This window comes from Lepidochelys kempii, chromosome 21 (assembly GCF_965140265.1).
Source record: "Lepidochelys kempii isolate rLepKem1 chromosome 21, rLepKem1.hap2, whole genome shotgun sequence".
Lineage (NCBI taxonomy): Eukaryota > Metazoa > Chordata > Testudines > Cheloniidae > Lepidochelys > Lepidochelys kempii.
In genome coordinates this window covers 5,481,997-5,491,820 of record NC_133276.1, presented here as the reverse complement: position 1 = coordinate 5,491,820, position 9,824 = coordinate 5,481,997, and the positions used below count along the sequence as shown (strand labels likewise).

Sequence of the window (9,824 nt, the reverse complement as noted above, 5' to 3'; positions counted from 1 at the left end):
TGCTCCTAGTTTGCTTTGTTTCTGTGCCTAAATATCTCAGTTAGCATGAACTGCAATTTGTAAGAAGATTTTCTCAGAAGATATGGGAGAAGGATACGTTAACCTGTGTTTTATACCCCATTTCCAGGAAGCTTTTATTAAACTCTACTTCTTTCACTGGAATGTTGCTCCTGGTTTTGTCTCCTGTTTCTAGATCTTACAGGATCTTTTTCTTCTGCTGTGTGATATGCTGGGAATCCAGCCTTTGGGACAAGAAGAGAATTAAAAGATGAAGATATGGCTAAAGTTTTTCATTCTGGCCACCTGGCTTCCTATTCTGTTTGGTAAAAAATCTAATTAAATCTACTTTCTGAGTAATACCAGAAATGCAGAAGAAAACTGTCATACAGAAGATGGGACTGACAGTGAGGGGCTCTGTAAAGAAGCTTTCAGGGAGCTCAAACTTACTAACTTTTTTTGACATTTCAAACCCTATTACAAACTTTGTCTTTTGTCTTGTTTGCTAAATGTTCCTGCACAATGGATATGATGAGCAAAGGAGTGAGAAAAAACAAGAACCCCAGTCTGAACCTCCCAATCGCCAAATAACCTCCCAATCGCCAAAGCTCTTATTTTGAGGTCTAAAAAAAAATTGATTGTGTAAATGTGGCGCAGGGATTTTGTAATGGGACAGGGAGCTTTTTCCTGTATAGGTGGTTGGTTGAAATCCAGCTCTGGTCCCAGAGTAGTTACCATCCAATAGTTGGTCAGAGTGAAATGATCTGGTTGCCTCTGGCTAGTTCTCAGTGGACAGCTGACCATACCATAGTAACCACCATAATGAGTTCTGGTTGGCTTTGGTACAGGAAGTAGCTAAGCACAGAGGCCAGTGAGATCCTATCTTGCCTCTTGGAGTAGGTCTTTTTCGGTTAGGATGCAGCACCTAAGGAGTGAGGGTCTGGTAAGCCTGGAGTGCTGCTGCCTGTGCCTTTTCTGTTCTTTGAATGAAAGGAGTTCAGTCCCCCAACCCACCACCTTGCAAGAGCACTTAACTGACTATAAAGGAACCGCTCGCACGGTGGCAGGCTTTTAAAAAAAAAAAAAAGTGCAACTCACTATAACGAGAGCTAAGCTCATCGTTTTGATATGCACAAGAACCCTCAAATGGCTAGTAGCCCCTGCGCTCAGAGATCTGTGCTCCAACTGCTCCAGTATACGAGTTGAGAAATCCAATTATGTAGACAAGAGAGATCTCCAATCACTCTGCAGTGTAACTGGGTTACATATAGTAGTGCAGGGGCTAGTGGTTAGATATGCATGATATAGTGAGCAGCCATTCTAACCTCAGCAATAAGTCCTTGACAGCCTGTCCTTTGGCGTGGCTGCTTCTGCAAAGCCTAGAGTTATTCCCACTTGCGAAATAAACCTGATCAGCACTGCAGAATTACTTTTCTACAGCACAGATCCTATGCACAGTAAAGGGGCATGTTCCTTCTTGCAGGAAGTGATTTTTTTTTTTTTTTTTGGCCAACAATCTCTTCTGTCTCCACACAGGGGAATGAGAACTTCCTGATTGTGTTCCAGTTGTGCTGGGTTTTGTTTTTCTTTTTAAGATGAAAGTTGCGGAGATAGTCCTAAGGTTGACAACAGCATTGCGTCTAGTTGGGGAGCTGATGAGGGAAAACAAGTCACAGACGCTTGTGCCGATGGTTACCGTCTTTCTGGAGAAAAAAACCTTTATTGTACGTCTTCCCAGGAGTGGCATGCACCTCCACCCATCTGTAAAGGTAACTCACCATCTCTCCCTCCCTCTTTGTTTTTTTGAGAGTCACATCCAGGTAAGTTTAGCCTTTTGAAGGGCTAGGCCTGATCCCATGACACTTATTACCCAAGCAGAATCACTAGGCAAGAATTTAAATAGTGACTGGTGTTTTTAGAGGTCCAACTGGAGATGTCTTGGAGGAGTCTAATTTTCCAAAAATATTGCGCACCTTCCCTCTGAATAAAAGCCAAACCAAACCAGGCCCCTTTTAACGTTTCACAAGTTGGGCATTCAGAGTCACTTTGGGAAACCATGGCTGTAGGCCATTATTCAATTGTATACCCTTGCACAGTCCTCTTTCTTCAGTGTCTCTTGAGAGGAGGTGACCAAAGCTGCATCTGAGGCACGATCCAGACGCCCAATCCACCATGGCACCTGAGTTGTACCTGTAACACTGTATACACTTGGGCCTCCTTTGTATCTGTGTCTGTAGGTTGCATGGGAGAAAGAATAGTTTTGTGGAAGATAAAGGGTAGATTTTTAAATCAGAGGATTTGAAATCTTCTATTCCCAGTTCCACTGTAGACTCACTGGGTGCCCTTGGGCAAGTCACTTCATTTCTCTGCGCTTCAGTTCTCCCATTCCGTGAAAGGGTCCGATGAATATTTGCCACAGGGGTGTTGCGAGACTTAATTCATGTTTCTAAAACATTGTTTAATTTCTGTCAACACTGTACATGGTCCTTCCAGCTGTGAGTTCCAGAGAGTCGGAACCAGACGAAGAAGAAGAAAGTGAAGCATTAGTAACGGAGAAAATAACACAGACTATTTCTACAGCTGTGGTAAGAGGCAACAATGTCTGTGCTGCTGGAGTTATCAACTGCTTAGTGAGCATATAAGAGAGCAGAGGAGATAAGCAGCAAATTCTGATGCTGCCACACCTCCCTCACCCCAGATTGGGCGGAGGGGAAACAACAAAAGAAAAGTTTTTTTTTTTAACTTTGGGTTGAAAATTCCACATTATTGGCATGACCTAAGGCCCTGAATCAACTGCATGATGCTGTGCAAATAGGTTTATTTGCATTCAAGGATCTATATCGAGGTAGCTACACCAATGGAAACTTCCCGTGGAGTTGTGCTGCACCGGTATGAGATGAAACTTGCACCAGCTGACCCTTCCTGGTAAATTGAACTTGTACAAGCCCTATTTTTCCCTGGTGCATTGTGTGAATAGTAGGACTTTTGCTCCAGCATAATTGCATTGGTGTAGCAAATTGCTGTGTTTGTGCACCGTACAGGTCAGTGGTTCACAGTAGTTCAATTCCCCACGTAGGCTGCAACTTGTAATGTGATGGCCCAAATGGGAATTTGAACTGCTGCGAACCTCTGCTGCGTGGGAGCCACTTCGCTGGCTCAGGAGAGTATGTACTACACCAACACAATGTGGTTCTTTATCCACGCCCCACCCCCATTGGTAGATGTCAAGTAGAGGCTCATGGGTCTGTTATGCTCTCTGGATTAATGGATCTGGTCTTTCAACTTTGGCAATAGAGGCTCATGCGCTTAGAGTCAGAGGTCATGGGTTAAAACCTGCTCGAGGCTTTTTGGCACTTCGATCAAATTTAAAAGCACAATCAAGTCTGAGTTCTCTCTAGCTTAGTGATGTGCCTTCTGTTGCGTGTCTCTTGGAGAAGTCAAAGCCTGTATGCTGCTGTCTGCAAGGATGTACGGAAGATGGCAGAGCCCCTGTCGTTGGATGAACTGGATTGAAACTAAATCTGTGATGGAAATGGAGAAACTCCGCTTGGAAAAGCTAAAATTCCAGCTGGAGGGAAGGCAAGGCAACCAACTGATGTATGCAAAAGAGACCTAAATAAACGACTTGCCCCACTTGTTGGTTTGGTTTGTCTCCTTTTTAAATTTTCATGTGAATTTGGTGCCAGGGAAAGGCACTAGATAAGATAGGAGCAGCATGGGGAGCTGCAGAGCAAACTTCTTCAACACTGCCCCAAGGTGCTTCAACCCTTCTTTGCAAGGACCACCTGTAGGGGCAGGGGGGTTGTTCTGTCTCCGAGGCCTGTTCTGTCTTTTACATCTTGGCTGAGACTGACAAACTGGGGGGAAAAGGGGAGTCGGTCAGTACCAGTTCGAATTTTGTTTGTATAATGGTGATCCCGGTCCACTGGGAACTAGAATGACACCCACAACTCCATTCAGCCAGGCTTCCCCAACAGCCATCCTCTGGTAATAACTCTTCATCATCAGTGACATATAGTTCCAGTGTGGAACCAGGTGACCTAGCGGTCAGTCCAAGCCCTGCAGTGTAAATGCTGACAGTAGTTGGGTGTTCTAACCCTTTTCTTAAGTAGCAGTGAAAGGAACAAGCAGACACCAGCATAGAATCATAGGTCCCTTCCAGTCCTACGCTTCTCAATAGGTCATCTAGTCCAGTTCCCTGCACTCAAGACAGGACTAAGTAATAACTAGACCATTGCACATGCATATTTTAACAGGTTCTCCAGACCAGCAGAAGCAAAGAACACAACCAAGAAGGTGAATCCTCAGCCCCTGTGGTGTAACATTGCTCTGTGGATGGGTTATTGTCTTCTGGTTAACCTAGCATTGGCTGAATAAACTGCTTCCTTGCTGGAGACAGGATCCAGGGCTATTGGTTAGTCAGTTTTGACAATTCTTATGTTGTCTTAAGATGCCAGGATTGAAGGGGTAAGAAAATAAGCTGCTCATTTAAAAACTCAACAATACCCAAAATGAAACCAGTCTGAGGAGGAAGAAAGAGGCACAGAAGTGCCAAATGCTGAAGACGTTACTCAGTCAAAACACCCATGGACGTCAGTGAGCATTTGCCCCAAGTACGGAATCAAGTCAGGACTCTGGGATTTGACCCAGAATCAGAGAAATGTGGGGGCTAGAAGGCACTTTAAAAGGCCACTTAGTCCCCCCCCACCCCCCCCGTGCTGCGGCAGGATTAAGTATATCTGAATCATCCCTGATAGGGGTGTGCCTAATAAATTCTTAAAAGCCTCCCATGACAGGGATTCCCCAACCTCACTTAGTAATCTGTTCCAATAATTGCTTTTCCTAATATCTAACCTAATCTTTCTGTTGCTGTAAACTAAGTCAATTTCTTCTTGTCCTACCCTCAGTGGACAATAGATTGTCCTCTTTACAGCAACCTTTTACATATTTGAAGACTGATCTCATGCCCTCCCCCACCCCCCAGCCATCTCTTCTCTCCTCCAAACATGTCCCATTCTTTCAACTTTCCCTCATAGTTCATGTTTTGTAAACCTCTCTTTTTTTATTGCTCTCCTCTGGACTCTTTCTGATTTGTTCACTTCTTTCTTAAAGTGTCAGGTTTCAGAGGAGCAGCCGTGTTAGTCTGTATTCGCAAAAAGAAAAGGCGTACTTGTGGCACCTTCGTTTGGTTAGTCTCTAAGGTGCCACAAGTACTCCTTTTCTTTTTTCTTAGTGTGGTGCCCAAAACGGGACCCAGCACTCCAGCTGAGGCTGCAGCAGTGCTCACCAGCCCCGAGGAGAGTGGAACAATTCCCTCCTCTGTCTTACATAGCAAACTCCTGTTAATACACCCCAAAACATTGTTTGCCTTTTTTTGCAACAGCATCACACAGTTGATTCAGGAGACAAAGTACAGCATTTGACATTTTGGGCAGCGTGGCTGGTATTTTCAGAAGGGTCAAAGGGAGGGTCCATTTCCCCTGAGCTCCTTTGAAAATTCCAGCCTGTATCATTTTTGAATGAGTCAGAGACACTTGGAGAAACTATTGAAAAACCTCCATCATAAAATACCCTCAGGGTAAGGAGGCATCTACTCATATGATATACACAAACTGTTGTGGGTTTTCCACTGAAACGATCCCTGTCATAAATGCAAAATAGATAGTCCTTTGCAGTACAGTAGTTATATCCTGGCTGGCATGTCCACTAGTCTTTGCTCTTGGAACAATGAACTATTCAACCAAATTCCGGAGAACCCTTTATTCATGTCATTTTCAGTAAAGAGTTGGCAGATTAGCGCAGTAAGTAAACAATTTCGACATCTGCTTCCTGCGAAATGAATTATCTAACATTTGATTGCAGCTTGAATAATTTGCTTCCTTGTCATTTTAGAGGAGGAGTTAATCATTTATAGATAAGCTGGTGCACCACCCTTCCCCTCCCCCCCCCAGATCGAAACCTCATCTCAATTTCACCATATCTCAGCGTTTCTGTATGTGTAAGCATATTGTGCTAACTTCTTGTTTAGCATGGTGATCCCTGGGTGCAGGACAGGCTAGACGGGAAAAGTCAGAGATACCATTTCATCCTTCAGTAACCAAATAGACCTGAGCGCACTCTGCCGCCTGCTGACAAACCCTTCAGGTAAGTTGACTGTGATTGCAACCCAGCTACTTAAGGCAACATTCCTCTAAGAGAAGCCCAGGGGAAATGAGTTGCGGGGGAAGCAGGAAATCCAGAACCATTTATTAAACCTCAATATAATCTATTCTAGCAAATATGCCCACGTGCACAGATATATTAGTAAACAAAGCCAGACCTAGTGGGGGGGGGGGGCTAGCAAAGCAGAACAACAGCAAGAAGTATTAGGTTTAAGGGAACGGGGGAGGAGGGGAAAGGGGGCGAGACAGAGAATGTGACTCTAGGTGATGTTTAAAAAGAAGTATTGGTTGGAAGCTAATAACTTTAACAAGAGTCTCTTGCTGTTGTCTATATGGGACACAATTTGCAGTCATGGGGTAAGATTTTTTTCAAAGGCTCCCAAGGGACTAAATGTCATTTTCAACAGTGACTCAGGCACTTAGGGTCTGATCCTGAACCATTAAAATCAATAGGAGTTTTGCCATTGACTTCCAGGGGAGCAGGTTCAAGCCCATAAACGCCTCAGGCACTTTTGAAAATGGGACTCAGGCACTTCTGAGATTTTTACCCCAATCACTACTGACTTGTACAAAACTCCAGTTGACTCTGTTTACATATTTTTCACATGGCTGTACGTACATATGGGTATAATGTATTGCACAGCAGTTGTGCTGACTCCACTGGGAGCTTTACCTGCCCATATATGGTAGGGTTTGTTCCATAGAGATTTACGAATAGAGCAATTTTTTTTTCTGTCAGACTACTCTAATGGACTTAGAGGACTATATAAGTTCTCTGGAAAGTGCAGATCAACTTATGTCCCTGTAGGCATTAATTTGGCTGCCTGGCTGGAAAGTGCCAATATCCTGGCAATAACAAAGATTTTAAAGAGAGCCTGACAAACTGATAAGCAGTTGGCATATATTTTGGGGACAGGTTTGTGCTTTGGGCAGTGAATTTGTTACCTTGTATCATGCGGAAAGCTCAGTTGTTAACTGAGGAGTCAAATAACTTTATGCAAAGGACAAAAAGGCTCTGAAGAGTTACAATAAACCTTCCAAACAGACACAGTGAGTCTCATTCTTATAAAACAATGCAATCATTCTTAACTCTGAATCCTTATTTCAGTTATGTTTTACCTTATTTTGCTACTGCAAATATCAGCTACATGTTGTACAATGGTTATATGTAGCTAGCTAATTTAATTGTTTAATAGAGGAGTAGAAATTAACATAAGCCTTTCCATTAATCCCCAATAAGAGCCCAATGAGACATAGCTAGTGTTCATGCTCTCGCTCATCTAGTTTGAGTGCTCCGTTGGCCCCATCCAGGGGTGAGACACTGTGGTGTTGCAGTTTCAGAGTTAACTGCCCCATTGACTCTCGCTCTCCTGGTTTTCCTCGAGGGCACCCTCTTACGGTTTCAGGTTCCCTGCCATCACCTCTCTTGGGTGAAGACTTGCATCTCTTTCCCTCCTGGCGAGGAGTTTAGGCTTGCTGTCCCTCTGCACCTTGAGAGATTTCCTGTAATTAACCTTTTCCCAGGGGCGGCTACAGTCTGTACTAGCTACCAACCAGTCATCACAAAGCCAAATGCGTTTATTCTTAGGGTAAAAGAACTACAGAGTAAACATACAAAAATAAATAAAAGTTCCTATACGTATGCTAAAAGTATCCAGAGGTCCATCAGTCTTGTGGGACCCGGGTAAGCTAAAGTCCTTCCAACCCTTTTATAAGGGTTGAGGCCCCCCCTTTGGACAGAGGGTCCTGTGTCCATTTGCTGAATCGAAAGGAGGCCATGTGAGTTAGTTTAAACTCCGCCTTTTTTCCACTTTCTTTGTCTGTGGAATATCCAGTTTGACCTACTATATATGAAGCTCCCCAGGGAGGTGTTCGCATCCTGAGTGATTCACCTTAATCACCCTCCCCCACACACACATTATCTTTGGTTCCTGGAGGAGCTGTTGTCGCCTTCCCCCACACCAAAGTTGCAGACAGTCCCTGGCCCAGAGTGATGCACAACCCATTCATAAAATGAACACTATGTGGTCCCCAAAGATAATTCATGCAATTGCAATATCTGTCACAACTGACAGAAACAAATGGCTTTGATGGTTTGTTCTTTATCTATTCATGACTGTTTCTGTGAATGGGTACAGATGGGGAAACTGAGGCACGGAGTGGTGACGTTACTTGCCTGTGTTTGTCACAACAGGCCAGTAGCACAGCCAGGGATAGAACCCAAATCTCTTGAGTCCCAGGCCGCTGTTGTCTCCTTTAAACCACCCTGCCCTCCATTATTAGAAGTATTAGGACTTGAGAATTGGAGGTTGGCTCGAGCCATGTTAATCACATAACTTACGAGGTTAATGCAGGGTGTGTTGTTGAACCCGGAAGTGTGCCAAGGCTCGGGCATTTCTGTTTACCGTGCTGTGAATGCTCCCTGGGAAAGTGAGATGTGAGGTAGGTTTCAGTAGATCGAAAAATTAAATAACTTCCTATTTATTGGCATTTTATTTTTCATTTGAAGAAAAACCATGACCTCAAAAAAGGCAAAGAAATGCGTCTGATTAAAGCCTGTAGGAGTTATGTGAAACTTGCCGTCAACCCCTTGTTTTCTTATTGTAGGGATGTTTGACTTCACCCCGGCTCTCAACTTTCCCCACCTTGCTTCTGTTTTTAATAGCCTAGGCTAGACCCTCAGCGGGTGTAAATCAGGGTGGCTCCACCGGCTTCGAATGACCCCAGTGGATGGAATGACCCCCGTCTACACCTGCTGAGGGCATGGCTCACTGACGTCTGTTGTAAAGTGCTTTGAGATCTACTGATGAACAGCGCTATGTGGGAGCTAGGTATTATATTCTGTTTATCATTACTTGTATGACCGAGCTCCTAGGAGCCACAGTCATGGACCAGGACCCTAGGGGCTAGCCACTGTGGGACCCTCGGGGCTAGCCACTGTATAAACATAGGCCAAAGAGATGGTCCCTGCCCCAAGGAGCTTATGATGTATGTCCATCCTAAATGTAAATGAAACACTTTACTCCCCTCCATCCCCATATTTTTACAGATCTTTAGTCTGGAAAGTGATGTACTAACGTCCTTGTTAGGTCTGCAAGAAGAGAACGTGACATAAAGAAAGATGGAATCTCTAAGCCCTGGAAAACCACGTTCTTACATAGCCACCATTCCACTGTTACTTGCTGCTGCATTCGTTGTTGCTGTACACAGTGAGTAAACATGAGTATCCGGCAAATCCATCTGGGTAAAATAAGAACCAGCCTGAGCATCCAGTGAAATCTCCGTGTGAGGAACCTCTTTTTGGAGGTTCATATAACTTTGTTGTTTTCCTCTGATCATTTTTCTTGCTGCCTCTGCACTTCTGGGCCTTGGACAGTCTAAAATTCCACTAGAAGTTTATCAGCAGTCTCGCAAGAGACCAGACTCTGTCTTCCCAATGCCCTTAGGGCTTGATGTTTTTTCCACACCCACCACCTTGTGCATCATTTACATAAGTGTAAAGTGTGTGTAAAGTGCTTCCAAATGAGGATTGTAGTGCAATACGTCCACTTTGCACTGGTATAAATGAGTGCACAAGGTGTAAGGCAACAGTTAACTGGAGACCCTCTTCAAGTTCTTGAGACGTAAGAGGCTTGGAAAAATGTGCATATTTTGGGGTGATGAACA

At 44.1% G+C, this 9,824-nt stretch overlaps 1 protein-coding gene across 1 annotated transcript in view; it reads left to right on the top strand.

The window, feature by feature from the left end:
• The first annotated feature begins 303 nt into the window (after positions 1 to 303).
• The window catches only part of LOC140901481 (complement receptor type 1-like), a 46,783-nt gene continuing 37,262 nt past the window's right edge, over positions 304 to 9,824 (top strand). The window contains exons 1-4 of the mRNA XM_073320406.1: positions 304 to 1,766; positions 2,491 to 2,582; positions 6,026 to 6,141; positions 9,208 to 9,367. Of these exons, the coding sequence (XP_073176507.1) occupies positions 9,280 to 9,367 (88 nt within the window). The 5' untranslated portion in view covers positions 304 to 1,766; positions 2,491 to 2,582; positions 6,026 to 6,141; positions 9,208 to 9,279. The remainder of the gene's footprint in view (positions 1,767 to 2,490; positions 2,583 to 6,025; positions 6,142 to 9,207; positions 9,368 to 9,824) is intronic.